The sequence below is a fragment of the Loxodonta africana genome, chromosome 10 (assembly GCF_030014295.1).
Source record: "Loxodonta africana isolate mLoxAfr1 chromosome 10, mLoxAfr1.hap2, whole genome shotgun sequence".
Classification (NCBI taxonomy): domain Eukaryota; kingdom Metazoa; phylum Chordata; class Mammalia; order Proboscidea; family Elephantidae; genus Loxodonta; species Loxodonta africana.
Window position 1 is genome coordinate 10,941,511 of NC_087351.1, and position 27,990 is coordinate 10,969,500.

The 27,990-nt window shown below is 40.2% G+C and overlaps 1 protein-coding gene across 5 annotated transcripts; it reads right to left on the reverse strand.

Annotated features, from left to right (window-relative positions):
• Nucleotides 1-199: 199 nt before the first annotated feature.
• On the reverse strand, nt 200-27,990 carry TRIM69 (tripartite motif containing 69). 5 transcript variants are annotated; one of them, XM_064292025.1, is made up of 7 exons: nt 25,994-27,990; nt 15,840-24,742; nt 14,905-15,000; nt 12,104-12,337; nt 10,594-10,616; nt 10,385-10,509; nt 200-4,597 (listed from the first exon to the last, which is right to left on the reverse strand). In XM_064292025.1, exons 2-7 carry the CDS (start codon nt 16,290-16,292, stop codon nt 4,056-4,058), a joined length of 1,473 nt encoding a protein of 490 aa, XP_064148095.1. In that variant the 5' UTR covers nt 16,293-24,742; nt 25,994-27,990; the 3' UTR covers nt 200-4,055. The 5 variants fall into 5 exon arrangements, with proteins under 5 accessions (XP_064148095.1, XP_064148094.1, XP_023394851.1 ...); XM_064292024.1 differs by having other exon boundaries at nt 15,840-23,393; nt 24,623-27,990; XM_023539083.2 differs by having other exon boundaries at nt 15,840-16,313; nt 21,914-27,990.

A 27,990-nucleotide genomic window follows, 5' to 3' on the forward strand; every position in this document is an offset into this window, starting at 1 on the left:
TAATCAATGTCACTGAATTGTCCATGTAGAAACTACTGAATTGGTGTATGTTTTGCTTTATACATTCTCAACCACAACAAAATAAATAAAATTATTTAAGAAAGAAGATAGTCGGAGTCATACTTCTCAGTCAATATCATTCAAAATCTATTTCTAGCAGAGAAGCCCTATAACCCAAAACCCACCCAGTGCCGTATACTGGTGTTTTATAATTCATAATCATTAGAAGTTTTCTTCCTTTAATTATAATCTGAGTTCTAAGCAGAGGTACGGTTCAAACTATTCAGTGCAGAATAAACAATTACCTGGGGGAAACTTCGGGAAAAGAAATTTGTGTCATCCAAGTTAAGACAAATGCTGGAGAGCTGAGAGGGCAAGTCAGAAAAAGTATTAAAGTGGTGTAGTGGTTAAGAGCTACAGCTCCTAACCAAAGAGTGGGCAGTTCAAATCCACCAGGTGCTCCTTGGAAACTCTATGGGGTAGTTCTACTCTGTCCTATAGGGTCGCTATGATTCAGAACTGTCTTGATGGCAACAGGTTTTGGGTCTGGGTTATAGAGAGTGGAAAATATATGTACCCCTGGGGTCTATAATTGTTCCCCGGGTGATCTGAATAAAACATTCAGTTATTCTTTTTTTTTAACAGCTTTTTGGAGGCGTAACTTACTTTGCATAAAATTCACCCACTGTAGACGTACAGTTCAATGATTTCTAGTGTATTTATACACTTATGCAACTATCACCACAAATCATTTATTTTTTAAAAGTATATTTTCTAATTTTGGTGAGAATTTATATTCATTCTTATTAATCTTTTACTGTCCCCAACTTACAACTTTTCCTTAGAATTTTCCCTTCTTGTTCTGATGAACACTGATATCCCTTTCTCTGAACTCTGTAGCACTTGTCTGTTCCTAAGACAGACTTTACATATCAGTTATCTAGAACTCTATATGATTTAAGAGGTATCAAGTAGACCCTATTATATCTCCCATTATCTTCGTCATACTACTTGAAATTCTTTACCACCGTGCCTAAAACCCCACCATTAGAAATATATCCTTATTGAATATGGACTGTGTTAATAGTACTGTATCAGTGCGAAACTTTTTGAATTTGATAATATAGAACTGTGATTATGTAAGAGAATATACTGGTTCTTAGGCGATATTTGCTGATATATTTAGGGATAAAGGATTATGATGCCTGCAATTTACTCTAAAGTGGTTCAGCAAAAATGATATTAGTGATAATTATACACACACATTCATACGGGGCACGTGTGGAGGAGAGAAAGCAAGCATATATGACAAAATGCTAACAATCAGGGAAGCCAGGTGGAGAATACATGCAACTTTCCTGGAAATTTGAAATGTTTCAAAACAAAATAATAAAGAAAAGGAACACATGCTCCTTAGTTTGGTGGTTCTCTGCCCTTGCTGTACGTGAGAACCACTGAAAGGTTTTAGAAAATACAAAGGCCTGGGTCCCATTAGCTAGAGATTCTGATCTAATTGGTCCAGGGATACGAATTTTTTTAAAAGCCCCCCAGGTGAACTTCATGTGTAGCCCGATTCAGAACCATTGCATCCTGAGAATAATACTGTCCAACTATCACTTATCATACCTTAGAGTGCATTAATTTTTAGTCAGATTACTTTCCTCTCCCCACTAGCGCCCCCTTTCCCCCACTTTATGCTTTTTATATCCTTTAAAACATCTAGCAAGGTTCCAGGCACAAAATAGATCCTAATTAAATTCTAATTGAAATGAATTCCTTAAAGAACAGAAATCAGTTCTTAAATGTAGGCATCATCACGTCATGGCTGTTTCCCCCGTGCAGCTGTAAATGCAGGCACACTGTACATGCTGAAGGTACATGCATATTACCCGTAGTATATGCATTACTGTCCCAATAATAGTAGATGGAATACGGGATATGTGTCCTGCCAAAGAGCCCTGCTAATTGGAATTTTTGAGGACCAGCTCTGCAGGTCCTAAAAAAAAGCTGTCAGATATAGAGAATGAAGCCCAATTATAAGGGGACTTCCAAGGAAAGGAAATAGGGACAGTTTTGAGATAGCATCTGAGATCAAAGATGTTAAGAACCTTAGAAAAAAGCAACAAGCTGGAGTATGGCTATATTAGAGAGGACGAGATGAAAAATACTAATATTTAAATTATAGGCAGGAATATTGAAAAAGGGCACAGTCAAAAATAGATGGAATGCATCAAAGGACACTATCAAGAGAACAAAAAAGATAAATACTCACAAATCATGTATCTAGTAAAGGCTTAATATCTAGAATATAGAAAGACCTTTTACAATTCAACAGCAAAAGGCAACCCAGTTTTAAAAAGGGCGAAGGACTTGAATAGACAGTTCTCCAAAGAAGATATACAAATGACCAATAAGCCCATGAAAAGATGCTCAACATCATTAGGAAAATTCAAATCAAAACCACAACGAGATACCACTTCGCACCCACTAGGATGGCTATTATCAGAAAAGTAGAAAATAACTAGTGTTAGTCAGGATGTGGAGAAATTGGAACCATCATGCATTGCTGGTAGGAAGGTAAAATGATGCAGCCACTGTGAAAAACAGTTGGGCACTTCTTCAAAAAGTTAAATGTAGAATTACCATACCAAAAACCCACTGCCATCGAGTTGATTCCGACTCATAGTGACCCCATAGGACAGAGTAGAACCGCCCTGTAGAGTTTCCAAGGAGCACCTGGCGGATTTGAACTGCCGACTTGTTGGTCAGCAGCAATAGCACTTAACCACTCTGCCACCAGGGTTTCCCGTAGAATTACCACATGACCCAGTAATTCCAGTTCGACACTTAGAAGAATCAAAAACCAGGAACTCAAACAGATACCTGTTCACCAATATTAATTGCATCATTATCCACAATAGCCAAAAGACAGAAATAACATGTGTCCATCAACAGATGAATGGATAAACAAAAGGTGGTGTATTCATACAATGCAATATTATTCAGTCATAAAAAGAAATAAAGTTCTGCTAAAGAATACAACATGGATGAAACTTGAAAATATTATGCTAAGTGAATAAGCCAGAAACAAAAAGATGGATATTATATGATTCCTATCTCTAGAATTCTTAGAGACAGAGAGTAGACTAGAGGTTACCAGGGGCTTAGGGTGGTAGTGGAATGGGGAGTTATTGCTTACTAAGTTTCTGTTTTAGGTCCAAAAACCAAACCCACACCCATTGCCGTCGAGTTGATTCCAACTGTTTGGGGTGGTGAAAAAAATTGGGAAGAGATAGCAGCAATGATTGCCCAGCATTATGAATATAATTAATGCCACTGAATTATACACTTAAAAATGGTTAAAATGGCAAATTTTATGTTATCTATATTTTACCACAAAAATAAGTCGATGGGAATACTTAAACATATTTGAATACAGAAGGACAAGTGCCCCTGTAAAAAACAACCCATCATAGATAGATTAAACAGGAAAAAAGATCTGAGAAAGGAAGAAAGAGATTCACTAGACTAAAAAGTATCTTCAGAAAAGACAAGATTATAAATTAACTGAGACCATTTCTGACTTTTTTTTCTATAAAGCCCTAGAGCAGTCTTTTAAAAATACCATAAATTCTAGAAAAGAAATGAGATGCAAAACTTGTATAAAGAGGATGTGTAAATAAAAAGAGGACACGTGAAAATTCGTCTGCTATGAGTCATTATTCTGGAAACTAATGACAGCATAGAATTTCTGAGCACATTTGCAAAGCGTTCCTGAGCATTACAAACTCAAGATGCGGTTTGCTCCAGTAACAGGAGTGTGATCAGTCTCATGAGAGTCAATCTTGTGTCATGGAAGACCCCAGAGAATTACAATGACATCTTGAAAGGCTCTGGAAATCTATTTAGGACATTGAGAATTGAATTCAGTTTGTGATTCTCTCTTTTCGTTATTCATCCTTCTCCATAAATTGAGAAGAGAAACTAGAGAGACTGGTAAACTATTTCAAAACCTTCTTTAATAACATTCTGAATTACTATAACAGTATAACTAATTACTGTGGATGTAAGATCTGCAATGGTTCTTTATTCTCTCCACCATCATTCAGGCAGGGGCAGAAGTAGGGATAAAGTTTCTCAATGAAAGTGCTACTGAAGGTGTAAATGTGGTTCATGGTTTTAGCATCATAGAAGGACACCTGCCCTCCTTCATAGTCCAGGTATATGCCCACCTTGTTGAGGTTGTCCGTTAGTTTCAGACTGCAAGAAGGCAAATCCAGAGCCTTTAGATCAGTTTGGTTCCTTAGTCTTATAAGCCAGAATCCTTGCTCAGGAGTTAGAGGGCAACTGCCCTTCCGAATAATGGATTCTCTGACGACTCCCACTGTCCATTTTGTCTTCTTTGCTACTTCTACTTCCCAGTACCACTTTCCAGACGTGAAGCCTTTTGAACCCAGCACAGCTACACTTGAGTCAAACCGCTCTGGATCATCGGGCATTACCTGCTTGATGTCACCATGCCACACACTGGTTCGATTTTTGGAGAGCACCAGATTTGGGTGGGCTGTTTTAGGGTCCAGAGTTAATGGAGATAGGCCTAGTAAGAAAATAAAAGAAAGCAGGGCATGGGAGAAAAGGATTGAATGTAAATTCCCATTGTAAAAAGACAGTATTTACATAGATACCAGTACCTTATCCCCCATACACATAGGCTCTTAGACTGTCAGCGGGCAATTACTTATATACTTTACATTGTTTTTGGAATCCATATGGTTAAATTTTAGACATTTTTATATTTGTGGTAAAAATCAGACTTTACTCTTAAGCAAAGCATGGTTTAATAAAGGAAATAATACAAATCATGTGAATCTGTACTAATAAATATGAGAAAATAGAAACGCTGAAAGAGCAAAGATTAGGTAAGGTGGTTATTTTCTAAGGAAAATAAGGACATCTTAACATATATGAGATATATTTGCGATACTTTGGACAAACAGGCAAAAAGGGAATGTGGGTTAAAAACAGTAACTTGTGTGTGAGAGAAGGTGAGGGCTTGGCTATTAGAGAAATGTAAGACTGAGCTAACTGGGAGAGAGTTTATAGGACAACGGTCAGAGTGTATATTTGGTTTAAAAGATAATGGGACTTATGGAAACTGTTGAATTGGCAAATGTTTTACTGGTATCAGGAAAGAAAGAGGGAAAACCACTACAGATCCTACAGCCATTACAAAGATAATAAAGGAATATTACTAACAGCTTTATGCCAATAAAACTCATAACTTAGATGAAACAGACAAATTTCTTGAAAGACACAAACCAACAAAGCTCACTTAATAAGGAATAGATAAACTAAATAGCCCATGTCTGTTAAAGGAATTGAATTCATAGTTAACTCCAGGCCCAAATGGATTCGTTGGTGAATTTTACGAAATGTTTAAGAAAGAAATAATACCAACTTTATACAAACTCTTCCAGAAGACAGGAGAGGAGGGATTTATGAGGTCAGTATTACCCTGGTACAAAACCAGATAAAAACATTACAAAAAAAAGAAGAAAATTGCAGATCAATATCTCTATGAATACAGACACAAAAACCCTAAAAAAAAATGTTAGCAAATCTAGCCCACCAGACTATATAAAAGAATTATAAATCAATACCAAGTGGGATTTACCCTAAGAATGCAAGTGTAGTTTAATATTTAGAAAGCAATTTAATTCACCAAAATTTAGGCATTTGGACCAAAAACAAACAAACAAACTTGTATGATCATCTCAATTAATGCAAGAAAAGCATTTGACAAACTTAAACATTTACTTATGACAAAAACTAAGACTAGAAGGAAGTTTCTCAGTCTGATAAAGGACATCTATGAAAACCCTACAGCTAACAGTGTATATAATGGTGAAAGACTGAGTCCTTCTCCCCTATGTTTGATAATGTTTGGTAACGAGATGTCTATTCTAACCACTTCTACTCAACATGGTACTAGAGGTCTTAGTCAGTGGAATAAAGGAAGTAAAAGAAATAAAAGGCTGACACACTGGAAAGGAATAAATAAAACTGTATTTATACATGATAGGATTATCTACATAGAAGAAGTCTAAGGAATCTACCAAACATCTACTAGAGTTAGTAAATAATCTGGGAAGCTATAGGATACAAAGTCAATATACAAAAATCAATGGTATTTCTAGAGTGTAGCAATGAACAATTAGAAATTAAAATCTTTTAAATATCACTTAAAGTAGTATCAAAAAACCATGAAATACTTAGGGATAAATTTAACAAAAATATGTACAAGACCTGTATATAGAAAACATTGCTGAGATAATTTAAAGAACATAAGTAAATGGAGAAATATACCATGTCCATGAATCAGAAGACTCTTATTATTAAAATGTCAATTCTAAGTTGACCTTTAGAATAAATGCAATCCCAGTCAAAATAGCAGCAGAATTTTTGACAGAAATTGACAAGCTGATTCCAAAATGCATATGGAAATACAATGAACCTAGGTTAGCCAAAATAATTTTGAAAAAGGAAAAAAAAATCCGAGGACTCACACTACCTGATTTCAAGATGTACTATAAAGCTACAGTAATCAGGAGAGTGTGTTATTGTAACCAAACACTTTGAGGGACAGAGTAGCAGGGGCGGGGGTCTGGGGACCATTGTTTTGGGGGACATCCGGGTCAACTGGTGTAACAAAGTTTATTAAGAAGATGTTCTGCATTCCACTTTCGTGAGTGGCGTCTGGGGTCTTAAAACTTGCAAGTGGCCATCTAAGATGCATCAATTGGTCCCAACCCACCTGGAGCAAAGGAGAATGGAGAACACCAAAGACACAAGGGACTCAAATTCAAGTAAAAAGACCAGATTCAATGGTTTGACTGAGACTAGAGGAACCTCAGAAGTTATGGCCCCCAGACTCTCTGCTAAGCCAGAACTAAAACCATTCCCAAAGCCCACTCTTCAGACAAAGATTAGACTGGACTATAAAACATAAAATAATACTTATGAAGTGTGTGCTTCTTAGTTCAAGTAGATACATAAGACTAAATGGGCAGCTACTGTCCAGAGGCAGGATGAGAAGGCAGAAAGGGATGTGTGCTGGCTGAATGGATATGGGAAACCTGGGGTGGAAGGGGGGAGTGTGCTGTTACATTGTAGGGGCTGCAACTAGGGTCACATAACAATATATGTATAAATTTTAGTATAAATTAACTTGAGCTGTAAACTTTCACCTAAAACACAATTAAAAAAAAAGAGAGAGAGTGTGTTATTGGAATAAGAGTGGATACATAAATCATTGGCACAGAACGGAGTCCATAAACAGACTCACAGCTGATTTTTCACAAAGGTGCCAATGTATTTCATATTTTATTGGCAAAATAATAGCCTTTTAAACAAATGATGCTGGAACAATTGGACACCCACATCCGAAAGTTACTTTGATCCTCACATCACACCATATATAAAAATTAAATGTAAATGGAGCATATGCTTAAATATGAGAGCTAAAACAATAAAACCTTTAGGAAAAAGTATAAGAAAAAGAATCTTTGTGACCTTGTGTTGGGGGAAGATTTCATAGGACAAAAAAGAATGAATCATAAGAAAAAGATAAATTGTACTTTTTCAAAATTAAACATTTTTCTCTTTGAAAGAGCCTGTTAAGAAAATGAAAAGACCAGCCACTGGCTGAGAGAAAATATTTTTCAAAACATATATCTGATAAAGGACTAGTATCCTTTACAACTTATTAATATTAATTTTTTAAAAGCCCAATAAAGAAGATGGGCAAATGATTGAAGACACTTAACCAAAAAAGACATATGAATGGCAACTAAGCATATGAAAATATGCTCAACATCATTAGTCATTAGAGAAATTAAAACCACTATACTGGTTAAAATTAAAAAGATCGACATTATCAAATTTTGGTGAAGAGGTATAGCAACTGGGACTCTCATTCACTGTGGAAGGGAATGCAAAATGGTACTTAAACTTTACAAAAATAATTTGGTAGTTTCTTATGAAGTTAAACATGCACTTAGTATACAACCTAGCAATTCCCACAACTAAATATTTGTCCCCCCACCAAAAAAAAAAAAAAAATGAAAACACAAAATTTGTTAAAAAATGATCAGGCAACTTTATTCATAATAGCCCAAAACTGGAAACAACCCAGCATCCATCAACTGGTGAATGACTAAGCGTGTAAGAAATATTGCTCACTAATAAAAAAGAATGACTTTTGATTGATACATGCAAAAATGGGTGAGTCTCAAAACAAATTATGCTGAGTGATAAAAAATCAGACACAAAAGACTACATAATGTATGACTCTATTTATATGTACGTACATGAGGAACCTGTACATAGATCAAGAGACAGTCATTCAAACAGAACCAGGGGATACTGCATAGTTTAAAGTCAGGAAGGGTGTGTGTCAGGGTTGTATCCTTTTACCGTACTTATTCAATCTGTATGCTGAACAGATAATCTGAGAAGCTGGACTATGTGAACAAGAATGGGGCATCTGGATTGAAGGAAGACAGACTCATTAACAACCTGTGTTTTGCAGATGACATGACCTTGCTTGCTGAAAGTGAAGAGGACTTGAAATACTTACTGATGAAGATCAAAGACCACAGCCTTCAGTATGGATTATACCTCAAAGTAAAGAAAAAAAAAATCCTCACAACTGGTCCAATAAGCAACATCATGATAAGCAGAAAAAATATTGAAGTTGTCAAGGATTTTTACTCGGATCCCCAATCAACACCCATGGAAGCAGCAGTCAAGAAATCAAAAGACATATTGCATTAGGCAAAACTTCTGCAAAAGACCTCTTTAAAGTGTTAGAAAGCAAAGATGTCACCTGGAAGACTAAGGTGCACCTGACCCAAGCCACAGTGTTTTCAATCATCTCACATGCATGTGAAATAAGAACATCGAAAAAGAATTGATGCCTTTGAATTATGGTGTTGGTGAAGAAGACCGAATATACCGCGGACTGCCAAAAGAATGAACAAATCTGCCTTGGAAAAAGTACAGCCAGAATGCTCCTTAGAAGCAAGGATGGTGAGACTTGGACATGTTATCAGGAAGGATCAGTCCCTGGTGGACGTCATGCTTGGTAATGTACAGGGTCGGTGAAAAAGAGGAAGACCGTCAAAGAGATGGATTGACACAGTGGCTGCAACAATGGGCTCAAGCATAACAATGATCATGAGGATGGCAGAGGACCGGGCACTGTTTCATTCTGTTGTACATAGGGTCCCTATGAGTTGGAACCGACTTGATGGCACCTTACAACAACAAAAGTGAAATAAAGCAGATCAGTAGTTGTTAGAGACTGGCTGCAAACGGGCATGAAGGAATTTTTGGGGGTGATAGAAATATTCTATATCTTGCTTATGAAGATATTTATGTAAGTTTATACATTTGTCAAAACGCTTCAAATTGTACACTTAGAATTGCGAATTTTGCTGTGTTACACCTCTGTGATGGAGCCCTGGTGGCATAGTGGTTAAGCACTTGGCTGCCACTCAACAGGTGGGTGGTTCGAACCCACTAGCCACTCCACTGGCGAAAAATGTAGCAGTCTACTTCCATAAAGATTACAGCCTTGGAAACCCTATGGGCAATTCTACTTTGTCCTATATGACCCCTGTGAGTCAGAATCGACTCAACAGCAACGGGTTGATTTGATTTTGGACACCTCAGTGTCAATTATGTGGAAAAAAATTGTTGTCAGGGATATAGATTTAAGGTTTTTATTAAATCAGTAACTACAAACCATAATATTAATGAGTCTATACGAATTCTATAAAAAAAACTTTATTCAGAACTTCTATAAAGATCTTTACTTAGAAGTTTATTTAACATTCTTGAAATGCTGTTTTTGTTCTTTTGTCCTGCTCAGTCCTCAGGTATCTGCAGGAACACAAAAACTTACTGTTCTTATTAGGCATACTCCTTGCCATTACTGGCTTTCTTCTGAAACACTGAAGTTTTCTAAATCATCTCCTAAAATGTTATTTTCTGTGTTATGAATACCACATACAAGGGGACCTTTAAAGACTGTATGAACCTATGAACAGTTCCTCCAGAAACTTCCTCTTTCTTCAGGGCAGAGAAACCCCAGGGATTTATATAACTGATTTATCAAAAGAGGGAAAATTTTTGGCTGTTACCACATTTGATAGAACAATCAAACAAAACTGTAGACTTAGAAGTAATTCTGATGCCTTTTGGCTGAACTCTACCCTTCCCCACCCCAGACTCTAAAGTACTGATTAGGCCCACAGAAGAGGTCCCACAGAGGAACATAGATTAGGCATCCCCGGGGCCAATAGCTACTAGCCACTGATACCTGGAGAGAGGGTGGACTGCATTTCCTTCCACATAATGTACTGGATAGGGCCTTTGAACTGGCCCAGGCTCAGCTTTCTGGAGATAAGCTCTCTAGGTGTCAGCACCCTCATTCCTTGCTCCAAGCTGCAAGGGACATAAATCGTTTACTCTTAGACATCTCCAAGGACTGAAGGGAGTGTATTAAGAATACCATAGAGAAACTCTTACCTCTCCAAGAGAGTTGTGATGTCCTAGAAGAGGAAAGGAGAAATAGAGAGGTCAGATGTCTATTCATCAACTCTGGAAATTTCTTTGGTAGTATAGGCCACCACCAGAATTTGATCATCCATACTGGGCCCCTGTGCAGGTGAACCCCATCCCATTTCAACTAACCCCTCTCATCCTCTGTATGCCTTTCTTTTCTGTATGGGAACACTTGAATCCCCAATCTAGCACAGGCTAAACCAGCCTTACTTTGCTCTGATTTTCTAGAGTTCCTTTTAACAGGAAATGAGAGAGAAGTCAACAGGACAATAATCAAGGTTAAACAATTTTTACCTATACTTCCAAATAGTCTTGAAAGCATTTCAGCCCTAAGGTCACTTTACTTTACTCTGGCTAATAAAGAACTTTAGCAGTGAAGCTTTAGATAGCAAAAGTTGGCCAACAGCTTCCCAAACAGATTGATTTATGATTGCTAAGAGCCAGTCAAGGATACAACTCTGGTTGCAATATTCTTATTTTTAACCCTTTGGTAACCCAATTATGTTCTGCCTTGAATTTTTTGTGGATACCATATGTTTTCTTTAACGGAAGCATTCTGAATCATTGAGTGTGTCTGAATTTTTGGTAGGTAGTATGTTTTTTTTTCCCCCTTACCCCTTCCACAAGCCTAACCTAAGTGTTTAGTTGTACATCTGAAGTACCACTAATTACACCCTAGAATCCCCACCGGGGACTATTGGTACATATGTGTAACAAATAAAAAATTTCAAAATTTCTACTTTTCCTTCCAAAAATGCAGACACCTTATACAATACCCTGTAAAAACAGTACTTTGCAGCACACACCCTTTTCTTCAGTTTCGAATAGTCGTAAAGGCCCCTGCCTTGTGGTAGCACAAGCTGTCAGTGGTGCAGCAGCTTCCCAATGAACCCCAGAAGCCGAAAAAGTTCATGGTTGCTATATGTACCACCAGGCACAAAAGGGTTTAAGAAGTAAAGCTCCGATACTCTTTATGGGAAAATATTAAAAAATGTACACAGGCAGTCCCCGGATTAAGACTGTGCTCCCTTCCAACGACCCCTAAGTCGAATTACTTCCTTTTTTTTTTTTTTTTTTAGTTTTTATTATTAGTGTCTTTATAAATCTGATCTTTATTTGTCTTTGAGAGTTGGCATGAGATTGATAACATCAGCAAATTACATCCTTCAGCACTGTATGTAATACATATTACCAATGATAAGATGTAAAAAAAACAACAATGGACAGGCCTAAGTGCAGTTCATCATAACTCGAATACGTCGTAAGTCAGGGAATACCTGTATTATTATTCATGGATTTTATTATCTTCTTCTCTAGGAGGGTGAAAGTGAAGCTTTCAACTGAGCATAAGGCAAAAGGAGCCTCCCACTTTCCTCCCAGAGAATAGTAAAACCACAACAGTTGTTTTTCCCCTAGCTTTAGCATTGCACTGAAAAGCAAGTTCTACATTCTTTCCAGCCGCCTCCCCACCTACTTTGAGAAATTCGAAGGCGTTCTGCTGTTCCATCCGGGCCTGGATGCTCACCAACATCTCCTTGGTGAGGAGACACTGCTCCTGAAGCTGGTTGAGATTCAGCTCCATCTCTTCATTCAGGGCTTTCCCCTCTTCCCGGAGCTCATTTAACACTTCCTTTTCTTTGCTGTGCAGGAACTGATGCAGCTTTAGAAACTCCAAAGAGATGTGTTGCTGCAGATGTAGCTTGTTTTCCTGGAAACCTCCATGATCATCACCATGGTAATTATTGAGACTACCACTTGGGGTAGGGACCCACACCACCAACACTCACACAACTTGGGAAATACCATAAGGGAGAAGCGTATACAAATGGCTGTTGCATATCAATAGTCAACCACTCTAAAAGGATCCCTTTGGGGGGCTTTCCCTTATTTCCCAGCTGGCTTAATAGTTCAGGGTGAAACAGGCAAAAGCAGTCTCTAGGTTCCTATTGCAGTACTGAGGTGGTAACCAATGTCGTATTAAATGTCAACAATGTGGTGAAACCCACGTGAAATGGTTTACTACAGATTAGTAAGTAAACACAATAAAGCCTGTGCATACCTTTCTTACTGGTTAATCCACCCCTGTCTCCTACCCAGAAGTACAAGCAAATTGTCTACCAAACAGTGCTTCTTTGGCTGGGACCGTAAGGAGGCTTGAAGAATTGTCCTGATCTAGAAATAAGAACTGGGGGGACGCCACTCTTGCTGCCAGGACAATACAGAAGTGGCAGAGATGAGCAGTGTTCAAAGCACTGAAATAGATAACTGGTCCACTTGCGGCTCTTTTCTTGGGTAACCTCATCTTTAACGAATTCCACCTTCAGTCACACACCCCCATAGTTGCATCTTGGATTTTATCATTCTCAGCACCTGCACTATCTCCGAAATAACACATTCTGCTCCCAGCCTGCTTGCCCAGGTTCTCCCCCTGCAACGACTACTGAAGCTCATCGAAACCTCCTGTTCGTTGACCTTTCACTTTTTTTTTTTTACTCCACTTCTTCTGTCTTCATGTCCCCTCTTACCCGGCTTGGATTACAAGGTCTATCATTATAACTGAACTCTTAAAATAGACATAAGTCCCCCTCTTCCGTAGCTCACACTTTTCTGGCTTCCCTCCTACTTTTGCCACCACTACTTCTAGTCTCGTATGTTGGTTCTACCTCTTCTACGGGCTCTAAACATTACTTGATGTTCTGTCCTGGGCTGTCTCCCATTGTCACGCTATATTCTCTTTCTCATCAGTATCTTGTACTCCCATGGCTTTAAATGCCATCTCTATGCAGACTTTTTATCTCTAGCCTAGACCGACTTCTGACCTCCAGATTTCTATAGGCAACTGGCCGTTGGACATCTCCACTCACCCCTCTCATCTAATCAATTGCTATGTCCAGAGAATTTATATCCAAAGCATATGAAGAAGCTGTTTGTTTCTCTCCATATTCACCCTCTTTAGTCCGTGCCATCATCTTCATTCTGTGAGATCACTGGTGTAGCCTTCTAACCATTGTCTTTATTATAGCCCCTCTCCAATTCATTCTCCACAGAGCTAGCAAAGCAATATTTTCAAATGAAACGAAACCATGTCCTGCTTTAATGGCTTTTCATTATCACAGGATGAGTCTGAAATTCTCAACATTATCTACAAGGGCCAATTTCATCTCACTCACCGTGTTCCAGCTTTATTGGCTATCTCTCTGTTTTTTAACATACAACTAACTTCCTGTCTTAGGGCTTTTCCTAGAACAGTCTTCTCCAGGCCACCTCCTTCCTGTTTCCTTCACCCAGTATCACTTGATTAAGTTACTCATCTTTCAGTTCTCAGTTTTTAAAAGCAGACTTCTTCAGGGACTATCCTCACCCTGAGTCTAGATTAGGTTCTCCATTTATATGCTCTCTTAGCACTCTATCGATATTTTCCTTTGTGGTACTTATCACAGTTATTTTGTTGTTATTTATGGGATTATTTAGCATGCCTCCCACCCCCAACACCTAGTATAATGCCTGAGCCACTCAATACATTTTTGTTAAATGAATAAATGTTCACTGTAATAGCTGAACTAGGAACTCTTAAAACAGCAACAAATTCTTTGGTGACATCATTACTTCCACTTATCCTTCTTCTTACCCTTACTCTACATATTTCTTCGTCCACGTGGCAAATGCCAGAGAAGTCTCCTCCATAGAATAATTGATGAAGAAACAGAACTCCCAATTTAGACTTCCCAACCTAGAGGTTGATTTGCCGAATCTCTAACTGTTAAAGTTGTCCTAGAGCTCTGCTAAAGTTGAAAGTTAGGCAATAGCTTTATTCAGTTTGGGGGCAGCTACAAAAAAATCAAATCATATGAGAAAAACCAGCAAGCTGAGAGACCTTTGTCCCTAGGTAGCCTAGTTGTAAACCCAAAGGAAAGAAATGTATTTTTCAGTGGAGTTTTGGGTAAATTCTTTATATTGGCATAGATAAAAAGGAATGGCCGGGCAGATCACATCCCCACAACCATCACCTAGTAATTGAACCATCAAAGAGTCCAGCATATTAGGATAAAGATCAGTTTGTTTTCTCTATGTGGATTAATTGTTGGGAACCTACTCTACTTCCATATTCCTTCCCACCCTTCAGTGTCAGTTTTCTAATTCTGTAGTTGAGGTGCCTGAGGAAATATATTTAGTGAGATTGATGAGATCCACATATCCACCTTTCCATGTAGCTAGTTGAGCTTACAAGGATAAGTGTTCCAGCTCTATTTCATGATCACTCTCCCCGCCCCTCACCTTGTAAGCAGCAATAGCATCTTTCTGCATGTTCCTCAGAGACTGAAGCTCCTTCAGGGTTGCCTCCAGTTGACTCTGATGGATGGTAAGCTCCTCCTGGGAATACCAAGTAGGATTAACTCGCAACCCACTTGGGAGATGAAGGGCTGTAAGTGATCCATAGAGAATATCTCCCCCAAACCCCAGTGTGCCAGAAAACAGCAGAGCTCTTGCCAGAAAGGTCTTTCTCTTTCCCCATATCACCATCCCTGTCTCTTTCAGGAATTAAGAAAATTACAAACAGTAGAGAATTTTAGTTTTGCCCACTTATTACTCGCTACAGGGGTCTGAAGAAGGTAGTGGACCTATATACATTTCTCACTCTAGTTACGCTGTTCTCACCAGCTGTACTTTTACATTGTTCTCTTCACTTGGAACGCTCCTTTTCCTTTCTGCCCATTCAAATCCAAATGACTCCCCGTTCAAGTCCTAACCATGTCCTTTACCAAGCGTCCCCTGACTATTTCAGCTCTAGCTAATCTTCTCTGAAATTCTAGATGCTTATGAATTACAAATATGACAGTATTTTGCTCTCAGTAGTATACTGTCTTATATTGGATCTGTTGTGTTATTCATTTTAAACTTGACCAAGTTTTGAGAATAAGAGCAATATCTTGTACATCCATATTCTCCACAGTGCCTAGTAGAGTGTGCTCCTGGCAGGATGTAGGTAAATATTTAATTGATTGAGGGAGTGGGCCAGAGTTCCTCTACTACCCCTTTCCTATAAGCAGAAACTCTGGGGAAAGAACTTTGCAAGACTTGTTTTATTTTCTGCACACTGAGCTTTCTAAGCATCGTTTAAATAAAGGGGTGGGGGTGGAAGAGAGAAGAAACCCTATAAAAGAATTTTCCCAGCTTTCCCAAGGATTGCTGAAGGCCCAGGGCTCACGTACCGTGAAGAAATGGACAGCATCGGAGATCTGCAGGAACTCCTTAGACTGTCCCACAGACAACCGGGCATCCTTGCATTGAAAGCAGATCAGTTTCCCATCCAGTTTACTGTACAGTTTCAGGTTCTCGCCATGTTCTGGGCACTGTGGATGGCCCTTGAGCAGGGGTAGCTTCTTAATCTTCTCTACCAGCTTCTCCACTACTATGTTGAATGTGCAGTTGCTATATTGACATAGCATCTTACACTCAGGACAGAAGGTTTCCTTTGCTTGCTGCTTCCAAAAGTTTTGGATACAGATCTGGCAGAAGTTGTGGCCACAGCTTAGCATCAGTGGGTCACGGAACCAGTCATGACACAGTGGGCAGTGTAGCTCCTTAGTGATATCTTGTATCTGCACTTTAGAGTGTATCTGGGTTACTGTATCATTCATTTCAACATAGCTGCCTGAATCCATGGTAGAGGAGGTGGAGGGTACCTTTGGAAAGGAACAGCTAAAATGAGTTGCACTTTCTTGCTGTCCACTTCAGCACTCCAGGATCATGGGCCCCATTCCTAAAGAAGCTGAAAATTGGAGCAGCCAGAGTAAAATTGCCATTGCTAGCATCATAGTTTACTACTACTCCCAACAGTATTTAAATTTTAATATAGAGCCAAGGCATGGAAAGGAGTACTCAAAGGAATATATTTTGTCCCTTCTTCTTCCCACTTTCCCCAGTATCACTTGAAAGTTTTACTTCCAACTTCTGTTCTACTACTTGTTACCCTTATTTTTTTGTTTTCTAGAAATCATGTACTCAGAATTGGAAGATCACTCAGATTTCTCAGTCAGCGTCATAATATGATATCATTAACCACTCATTTTTCCCAGCATGCACCCTCCCCTGGGTGCTAAAGCTAGCAGGCAGTGATCCTGGGGAATAAAAATTGGAACTGAGATGAAGTTCCACGTAGGAGGGTAATTTGTATGACAGAGATAAGTATGTTTCAGAGGAACATAATAAATGAACCCCTGGCTGTTGACTGGGGGGGTGTGGTGAGGGGAAACTTGTAGGAGGGAGGTCTAAGATGGGACTTGAAAGATCAGACTTAGGCAGATAAAAGGGAGGAAGATTATTATGAAAAAAAAGGAAATATTAAATGTACACATACTATTTTGTAATTTCTATGTCATCTTCCTCTGGAAGCTGAAAAACTTAAAACAAATATAGACAGAAGAATCATTCAGAAGCAGAGTTCCTGAGGGCTGGTCCAGGGCTTACTCATTCTGCTTTTGAGAGGGAAACTGAAGCTCAGAGTTTTACCAACTTCCTCTGACACTCAAGTCAATAGTAGAATCAGGGGAATTGAAAGACTTCTAACCCTAAGGCCAGAGCTGTCTCCATTTGCTGTACATAATTGAGCACAGGTACTCCCTGACTTAGGACATTTCCGAGCTATGACAAAGCGAACTTAGGACCATTCTGTTTTTTTAATATCTTACTGTTAGTCTATATGTACTATGCACATAGTGTTGCAGCATGTGATTTGCTGATTCTTGTGACACCCCACAAAAGCAGACAAAGATTGGATGTATAAAGATATTGATAATAAACTCGTTGCTGTCTAGTTGATTCTGACTCATAGCGACCCTATGGGACAGAGCAGAACCGCCCCATAGTTTCCAAGGAGCACCTGGTGGATTCAAACTGCCGACCTTCTGGTTAGCAGCCATGGCCCTTAACCACAACACCACCAGGGTTTCCACTGATAATAAAAGGCAATAATAATGAAAACTAAAAGGAAAAAAAATGAGGTATCCAACGTATGTCAGAACTGACTTACGACAGAGTTGTCAGTACGGAATTCTGTACTAAGTCAGGGGTTACCTGTATCTAGAACTGCATTAGTCCTCATTTCCTACCCCTGTTCCCAGTTAGAAGTTTGCATTTGTCTCTAAGGGGCTTAAAAAAGGCCCAGTCATATTCAGATCTATTCTAGCCATAGGTAAAATCTTTCATCCCGTTGTCAGATTCCATTCTCATTAACGACTATTTCTATGGCTCTCCTCCCATACCCAGATTCTGACTTCTTTCTGTCCAAATGCATTGACTTGAGTCCCTAGACCTTTGCTTCATAGTTTCCCACCTAGCATGTGTTCCTTATCCCTGACACCTGATCTCCTCAAAGCGAGGTCTTACCTGTCTGGACCTAATATAGCCATTTTCTCTTTGAATGCTGTGCCACTACCTCTCCATCATTCTCTCTAGTCTCTTTTTCTGAAACTCATTCTCAGAAAAATATCAGAGTTTCTCACTTAGTCTCCATTTCTCTTAATCCTCCTTGAGGTCTCTAACCCCATAGCTCTCTGCACTGTGCTCTGGACATTTTCTCCTATCCTTTTTTATAGACGCTATTTATTTTTTTAAACGTCTTTGAGATGAGTGCTTTCTCAATCAACTATTTGCAGGAGGCTTGTGTGAGTGTGGAGACAGGGCCATATTTGAGGCTGTATATGTGAGTCCTTAGAAACCTTCCAGTTCCCCTCGATCAGCACAGCAGGGTTGCTCACAATGCAGTCTGTCTCTTCCACTCTGTCTCACCAACAGACTGCTTCTGCAAATTTGACTTGTTTGTCCATGTTCAACTTCACGTTTTCTATATCTCTAATCTTTGTGACAAATGACTGTGGGGAAGCTCTTGCTTCAGCCAGCTTGTTTGCTCCGCGTTTATTCAAAAACTTGTTTGTCTTGTCCCTCAAGATGGGGCACTTTCTTTGGAGAACTGTGTCACTCCAGCTTTGCATAAGCTCTGTAGCCCTAGGCATCCTTTCTTACACTCCTGTTTGACCTTCACTATATTTTGCAGTCCTTCTTCATAGGCTGTAGTCCAGGCATACAAATGTCTCTAATTTCATTGAAAATAAAGTTTGTCCATTTTTCATTTTCTGTAGTTTTGAGTTAAAGAAGGATAAATTTCTCAGAGTAGAAAAAAATTACTTTTTTTATCCCACCATTTAAAAATCAAAACCTAAATTATTTTTTACACTTTATCCAACATTTCTATTAGAGAAGGTCAAGTGAGAATGTGTGTGTATATTTATGTGGATAGGGAGGAGATGGAGATATTTCAGTTTGACGTCAATACAGCATTACCAAATTGACCAGATCGGGTAACGTGCATTCAGCAGTAATCAGCATGGATGCCTCTCCCCAAAGACTACAAGTTGAACTTCTCTCTAGTACACAGGAATTGGGACTTAAAGTAAATATTAAGCAGTGTTATAGAAAATACTATGTGCTATTCCTTGCACACCTGAATTTTTAGACTAAGATTCATCCTCAATACTTTCTAGACATGCTACTCAGTCTCTGCCATTCCCTTAGTCGGCGCTAAAGGACAGGCCTACACATACCAGTCTTCCGATCCCAGACTGTTGTTGTTAGCTGAGTCAGCCCGACTCATGGCCCCCCCATACATGACAGGATGGAACCATAGGGTTTTCATTGGCTGATTTCCGGAAGTAGATCACCAGGTCTTCCTAGTCTGTCTTAGTCTGGAAGCTCCACTGAAACCTGTTCAGCATTATAGTGACACACAAGCCACTACAACAGACAAGTGGTGGCTGTGCTTGAACTGCAACGGCCAGGAATTGACCTGGGTCACCCACAAGGAAGGTGAGAATCTACCACAGAGGTACCACTGCCCTCTCCCCTAGACTACAGCTGATTAAAATAGAGGTGGGCAACTGACCCATTCCACAGAGTGTTCAACAACCCAAGATGTGGTCTAATGAAAAAAGATGATCTGGGAAAAGTCATAGACACACCCACACACCTTGAAGCTTCCATCGTAAGCCTGCTCTGACTTAAGCCAGATACCTCATTTTTTTTTTTTTTTTTAGTTTTTGTTATTACTGGGTCTGAGGCTAGGGACCATTGTCTTGGGGGACATCTAGGTCAGTTGGGATAACATGGCTTATAAAGAAAATGTTCTACATCCTACTTTGGTGAGTAGTGTCTGGGGCATTAAAAGCTTGCAAGCAGCCATCTAAGATACATCTATTGGTCCCATCCCATCTGGAGCAAAGGAGAATGAAGAAAACCAAAGGCATAAGGAAAATATTAGTCCGAAGGACTAAAGGACCATATAAACCACAGTGTCCACCAGCCTGAGCCTAGAAGAACTAGGTGGTACCTGGCTACTACCGCCAACCGCAACGACAATAGAGGGTCCTGGACAGAGTGGGAGAAAAATGTAGAACAAAATTCAAATTCACAAAAAAAGACCAAACTTACTGGTCTGACAGAGACTGGAAGAACCCCTGAGACTATGGCCACCGGACACCTTGCTAACTCAGAACTGAAGCCGCTCTCAAAGTCCACCTTTCAGCCAAAGATTAATATGGGGTTGCTATGAGTCGGAATCAACTTGACAGCAACAGGTATTGGCTTATAAAACAAATATTAACACATGTGAGGAATGTGCTTCTTTGTTCAATCAAGTATACGAAGCCCAATGGGCAACACCTGCCCAAAACAAAGACAAGAGGGCAGGAAGGGACAGGAAAACTGGACAACTATATACAGAGAACCCAGGGTGGAAAGGGAAAGGGGAGAGTGTTGACACAATGCAGGGACTGCAGCCAGTGTCGCAAAACTATTTGTGTATAAATTTCTGAACGAGAAACTAATTTGCACTGTAAACTTTCACCTAAAGCACAATAAAATTAAAAAAGAAAAAAAAAAACCCGATGATCTGGATAAATCAGAACCTCTCCTGAATTTGAATCTGGAAACACTGAGAGAATCAGGAAATTGACAGTAGAAGCAAAAGCTCACAGACTGCCATGAGGTAGTTTGGGATGAAGAGTCACGGCAAGGGGAGTTACAAGGAAACAAAATCTAGGAACTGAGAGTTAAACAGAAGGCAGAAGAAACAGAGATTCAGGGTAGAGGGAGTCAGTTGATAAAGACAGGAACCGTAAACCTGTTGCCTTCTAGACCATTCTGACTCATAGTGATCCTGTAGGACAGGGTAGAACTGACATATGTGATTTCCAAGGCTGTAATGTTACAGAAGCAAGTTTCAGAAAATACCAAGCCATGGTATTTTCAATCACATCATATGCCTGTGAATGCTGGACAATGAATAAGGAAGACCGAAGAAGAGTTAACACCTTTGAATTACGATGTTGGCAGAGAATATTGAATATACCATGGACTGCCAAAAGAACGAACAAATCTGTCCTGGAAGAAGTGAGGCCAGAATGCTCCTTAGAGGCAAGGATGGCGAGACTGTGTCTTACATACTTTGGACATGTTGTCAGGAGGGATCAGTCCCTGGAGAAGGACATCGTGCTTGGCAGAGTACAGGGTCAGCAGAAAAGAGGAAGACCCTCAACGAGGTGGATTGACACAGTGGGTGCAACAATGAGCTCAAGCATAACAACGATTGTAAAGATGGCACAGGACCAGGCAGTGTTTCGTTCTGTTGTGCATAGGGTCGCTATGAGTCGGAACCAACTTGATGGCACCCAACAACAACAACAGTGTTACAGAACAGCTGCTAACCAAAAGGTCAGCAGTTCGAATCCACCAGGCGCTCCTTGGAAACTCTATGGGGTAGTTCTAGTCTGTCCTACAGGGTGGCTTTGAGTCGGAATTGACTCAATGGCAACAGGTTTTGGTTTTTTATTTTTAACCTTACAGAAGCAGACTACCATATCTTTCTCCCGTAGAGCAGCTGGTGGTTTTGAACTGCCAACCCAGCACTTCCCCACTGCACCACCAGGGCTCCTCAGGAGGAACTGTAGGGAGAAATAAACTTGGAGAGTGGCTGTGTTACATTAAGTACAGCACTGTCTTTTTTTGGTGCCCCCCAGATTCCCGAGCTTGGCATGATGCCTTGCCATAGTTGGGCTCAACAAGTGTGTTGGTAAGTGAGCTTACCTCTTTGCTTAAGGTAACTTGTTTGAATCTCTACTTCTTATAACAGAATTTTTAACCCCTTGTAATCAACCCTCTACCCTAGCGCTCTACTGAAACCGTTTTCTTAAAGCTCACTGTTGAGTGTATTAAACACGCGTTTCTGACTTACCCTCAATCCACATCCTCCTTGACGTAGTATTTCCTTTGGTTGTTGTGGCCCTGCATTGTCCTACTTCCCCTCCTTCTGACCACTTTTTTGCCTCAACTGGTTTCTCTTCCTCTTCTCACTCTTGTAGATGTAAACAATCACCACGGTCTGTCTTCAGCTCTCTTCTAGCTGTATATTTTCTTACCAAGTGAGCCATTCACGCCCATGACTACACATACAACCTCTGTAGAGGTGACTCCCAAAGCTGTGTCTCTGAGCCCGCATCTCTGAGCCCTAGACTCATCCTTAAAAATCAGCATGACTGAAACAGAACTCATCTTTCTCCCTAAAGCAGCTTAGTGTCTTGGCTTTCCTATTTCAATTTATTGTACCACCAGTCTCAGTTTCAAAATCTGAGTTATCTTTGAGTATTCTCTTCTTCCTTCCTGACCATCTAGTCAGTTGCAAAATCTAGGTAATAATAACAGAAATAATAATTGTTAACCCTTCTGTCTCCGACATCTTCTGCTGTTCTCTACAGCCCACCAAAGTAAATTTTGTGGTTTTTTTTTAAAGGGCCCCATGATTCAGAATTCTCAATAACATATTGCAAACTCACATTTTACCAAGTGAACGCTCAGTAAATGCTACCTAATAGGGTTAAAGTCTTCCCTCATTTTATAGCAGAAGCTGTATTCTTGAAAGTCAGAGTAATTGGCAAAACTTTAATTGGGAAGATTGGCAATTGGCAACAATCAAATAACATCGACAATCAATGACATTAAATATATAGTCTTATTTTTAAATTTACCGTCTTTTTACATATGAATAATTCATTTAAGTCCCATTAACCAAAAGAAAAAAAAGATAACAATAAAATAACAATTAAAGAAAGATAATAAAATAACAAAAGATAACAAAAAAAAAAGATGACTCCATTTTCTATACAAGGTTGAACGGGCAATTCTGTGGAAGAGAAAATCTGTTATTCTCCACTCTCTCAGTAGGTGCCTAGAAGACCAAATCCTGAAAAACACACCTGTTAGGGGATATGCAAGTACAAAAATATTCCCCTTTAAGCCGGTAAGGGCTGTCTTGAAAATGTTAAAAATAGATGCATTCTGAGTAAGATAAAACTTATGGGAGAACTCAGCCAGCTGAAGGTGATTCAGAATAAGCGTTACCTTACCAGAGCTGGTCTTTTGGGAGTGGATGCCATTTAGGAATTTTATTCAGTATGTTTTAAAAATATATTTAAAGCAGATTAGTGGTTTCCACGGGGTGGGGTGACAGGAAAATGGGGAGTGAGTGACTGCTAATAGAACAGCATTTCTTTTGGGGGTGATAAAAAATACTTTAGACCTTCAATGAGACGAATTGACACAGTGACTGCAACGACCGGTTCAAACACAGCGATGACTGTGAGGCTGGCGCAGGCCTGGGCGGGGTTTCCTTCTATCGCACGTGGAGTCACTATGAGTTGGAACCAACTCAACGGCACCTAACAACAACAACAAATAGTGGTGATGGTTGCACAACTTTGTGAATATGCTTAAACCACTCAACTGTACACTTTAAAAGAGTGAATTTTATTTATGAAAAGATACATTTAATGTTGATTGTTGATATTATTTGATCATTTAATTGTTATTTGATTATGATTGATCTTGCCAGTTGAGGTTTTGCCAGTTACCCTGACTTTCAAGAACATAGTCTCTGAGGTTGGCAAGGAATTATTTTAATCCTATTAGCTAATATTTACTGAGCGTTCACTGTGCAAATTGCTTTGCACATATTATTTCATTTAATCCTCATAACGACCCTATGAGATAGGTATTATTACTCCATTTTTAAGGAAACTGAGGCTGAAAGAAGTAATTTGTCAGGGTCACACAGTTATTAAGTGCTGGAGCCTGGTTTTGAACTGTTTATCTGACGGCAAAGCCCATTCTCCTAATAACTGAGTTAGCAGAGAGCCAATCAATACGTTTCATGAACTGAATTTCTTAAATGGATCAAAATAGCTAGAACAGCTTCCCACTACTCTACAGGGAGAGCTAACAGAGTTGGAGACCGAAGGAGATTCTGAAATTTCTCTACCTGGAAATCTTTAAGGAAATTAGACCCACTTTACCAGCCCCTTGGAAACTCTGGCGGCGTAGTGGTTAAGTGCAATAGCTGCTAACCAAGGGTCGGCAGTTGAGATCCGCCAGGCACTCCTTGGAACCTCTGCGGGGCAGTTCTGCTCTGTCCCATAGGGTCACTATGAGTTGGAACCGACTCCACGCAACTGGTTTTTTTTTTTTTTTTTTTTTTTTTACCAGCCATTTTTAGAAGTCTAACCTTAAGGCAGAGGGGGTAGAAACCCAACCTGGCAGAAAGTTCAATTCTGGGATGACATTTACCATTTATAAAGCAAGCCCCTGGCTGGCAGGGATCTCCTCCTAAGAAAGCACTTCTTCCTCCTTCCACTCACTGCACCTGCTCACAGAGCAGAAAAGTTATGGAGTAGAGCAGAGAAGTCCTTGGAGTCTTGCAGGAGAAATACTCAGTTTTTGAGGTTTTTTTCCTGAGAAGCTTTGAATTTTTAATTTTTGAAATGATCCTTAATAAAATATTTAAGGAGAGTCTATTTGTTGCTTTGTAGCCTTTATTTCTCAAAGCAATTTTTAAAGACTTTGTTGGACAGATTTTCCGATCACTTAAACTTAAGAGCAGAAAGCTACGAACCATCAGCTCAAACGCAAGAACCAGACACATCCATGCTTTCCACATGCTGCCGTTTTCACATAAGAAGGAAAGACTCTTGACTCCTTGTAGCTTCTCAGAGTTGAAGAACCTTTCCAGCCTCTGCTTAGGAATTTGAAATAATAGAAAGCTCATTATCACATTTGTTTCTAATTTTATTATTTTCATTATCACACAATTTTTTTCGCTGCTATGGAAAGGTGTCTGTTTTAGCTGACTTGGCCTTAAAGGAGCAAGAGCATAGTAGGTCTCGTTGTTGCTAGCTGCTGTTGTGTCAGCCCGACGCGTGGCAGCGCCGCGCACAAAGAAGTGGGACGCTGCCAGCCCACGGCCTACTGTAGGTCGGACCATTGTGAGCCACAGGGTTTTCACTGCCTGATTTTTGGAAATAGCTTGCCAGGCTTTCTACCTGTTCTGTCTTAGTATGAAAGCTCCACTGAAACCTATTCAGCGTCATAGCAACGTGCAAGTTTTCACTGACCGGTGGGTGGTGGCTGCGCTTGAGGTGCAATGGCTGGGAATTGAACCCGGGTCTCCTGCATGGGGGGGAGAATTCTACCACTGAACCCCCACTGCCCTGGTAGTAGGTATAGGCAACAGAACTTATATTTTCCTCTAGAAATTATGTTTATAGCCCTGTGTGCTTCAAGAGCTAAGGACAGAGAAGGATAAGAGCAAATCTACCTGTCCCGTGATAGAGGAGATTAGAACCTGAATGAACTTTTTCTACATATGTGCTTAAATTAAACTTTACAGGAAGTAGAAACTAGTGCAAATGATAAGAACTCAGAACATCAGGGCACATGTGTCAAAATTTCTTGTTGATGAATTTTAGTGTCTTTTTTTCAGCTTTGCTGTAGTAAATAAACATTTCTTTTGTCTGTCTGATGGTATAGAAAACACTAAGTTCAGAAGAATATAATGCCCTTTATTTTAGCTCTGAAGAGATCTTAAAAGAAGGAATTCAATTTTAAGTCTCCTGTGAGAATCAACTCTGCTTTTAATATAAAATACCAAATGTGATAGGATAAGGAGCAAACCAAGTTATACATAATAATTTTTCAATCTAAAACTAATAAGGTGATTGTTTTAATAAGGAAACTTAATTTTGTATAGCATTTAATTTTTCTCAGAATTTTGTAGTGGATTTCATCACATTCCTACCAGCCTTTCTAGGCTAAATTCTCAGTTATTCCTAGACCTGGAGAGAGAGTAGAAGCTATGAGCTATCACAGGTTACCTATTTCCCTGGATTCCCTTTCATGGTCCAAAATCCATACTGCACCACCCTCTGTGATCAGGTTTTCCACACTATGCCTAGAAAACCTGCTGAGTTAGAAAGGGGTAACTCACATCCATGAAGCTCAGTCATCAGGCCAGCAGGGGCGGAGGCAGGCACTTGGATCAGAGCTCAACAGGCCCAGGATGGTTGTAGACCAGGTGTCAAGGAGAGCATGGCATAGGAGGAAAAGTTCGGGAGCCAGGGAGATGGGGCAAGGCCAGAGTGAGATCTGGCAGATTCCGTGACAGTTTGTCAGTTGCTTTGGTCATCACTTGCTTAAGAGAAAGATAAACCCTGAATGGATGGCCGACCTGCCTACCCTCTCTGTGTGTAGGTGGGGAGGAGAGAACTCACTGTATTTGAGATGGCAGCCTGATTTTAAGGTTTACAGGTTCACAGCACTGGACTAGGCTGCTCTATGAAGAAGGGAATGAACGTTATCACTGGCCTGTAAGCTTAATGCATGGGAAATAACCACTTGGCCTTGCTCATGATTCCATGGCAGCACTGAGACACCAGCCGTTATTAGTAGAGAGCTATTCCACCTCACCGAGCTCACATTCCACGGAGACAGTCCCTGACTCTATGTCTGTGAAGTAATAAAGGCCTGGAAAACTCCAGACTGCAAGGAAGAAGGATGAGAAAAGCCTCATTTCACAGCTTTCTTCAACGGTTTTAGCTCATAGAGGTAGGTACTTAGACCATGCTTTTTCTGAGTGGCCTGTAAGAGCCATGATGGAGCCACATGGCTTTTCCTGAAGCAATTCCTTTAAAATCAGTATATTTTCTCGAATATCTAGTTTCTGCCTGGCTGTCCAGCCCTCTCACAACTCCCCTGCCCCCCCACCCAGTGTTTGGTATTACCCACGTATACCATGCTTTAGTGGCTTTGCACATTTGTCCTTCTGTCCCATTCCATAGTCCTTTCCCCCAGTCCATCATCATTATTTCTTAAGTAAACTCTTTCCTAACCACCCCTCAAGCTTTACCCGTCCCCCAGGCCCTGCAGAAATGATTGGGTCTCTCTACGCCAGAGTTTCTCTACCTCCGCCCTACTGACATTTGGTTCCAAGTAATTCTTTGTGGAGGGCTGTCCTGTGCCCTGTAGGTATTCCTGGCCTGTCCCCACTAGATGCCAGTGTCAGGGGCTTAGCAACGGTGACAAGCATCCAGGGGGAATCTTTAAGTTGCCCCCCCTCCCCCAATTTCAAGATGAATTGACGTTCAGTAGCTGCCATGCGTCAACAGAAACGCCTCACCCCCTCTTGTCCGGCTGCCTGAGTCAGGCATCTTCCATATCTGTGGCGCCTCGGAGTGTCATCCCATGCCTCATCTGGCACACTCCCTTGAACTCGTGCCCCGAGAAATTCTCCCCTTCTGTCCCCCCTCCTGTTCTTCTGGCTGGTGGCATCCACTGTGACCATCAAAATGTCTTCAGACATTGACAAATGTCTTTTGGAGTGCAAAATTGCCCCCAGTTGAGAACCACCGCTCTACACATTCCTCTTACACACTAGGTCTTTGTACATGCCCGTGCTGGCAGTCTTAACAGAACGTATTTTCACTATTTGATTGCACATCCGCCTATCTACCAAGTTGTGAACAGCTGCAGGGTAGTGCCTGTCTTGCTCCCCATGACAGTACATGGCATTCGTCAGATTAAATTCCTGGTCAAATCACTATGAAATGCTGGTGACCACCTAGAAATTATGTCCCTAAGTCAGAAAATTAATTTTGTTTATCTTATTATTGGCTAAAACATTTTGCATTTCATATAGATGGTTGTACTAAACCCTAGAGTCTGTACATTCTTGAGTCCTTAGTCCAGCGGGAAAAATACTGGCCTAAAAGATAGAAGTCTTATCTCCCACCAGAGCACTGAGTAACCTTGGCTGAGCCATTTAACTCCTCTGGGCATCAGCCCCTCCATCTGTAAAATCTGAATCCCTAAGAACCCCGCTCCACATCTAGAGGGGTTTTATGTAGCAAGAGGTCCTGATTTCCACAAAGGGGCACTTCAAGTCTTTATTGCACTATTTAAAAATAAAGTGGGGTGTGTGTGTGTGTG

Excerpts from the sequence above, each read along its gene's own strand:
- TRIM69 (XM_064292025.1), bottom strand. The coding sequence starts at position 16,292 with ATGGATTCAGGCAGCTATGTTGAAATGAATGATACAGTAACCCAGATA. Across the intron at positions 15,001-15,839 it reads ATGCTGTCCATTTCTTCACG|GAGGAGCTTACCATCCATCA; the intron begins GTACGTGAGCCC and ends TGGTATTCCCAG. Across the intron at positions 4,598-10,384 it reads GCAGTCCACCCTCTCTCCAG|GCCTATCTCCATTAACTCTG; the intron begins GTATCAGTGGCT and ends TTTTCTTACTAG.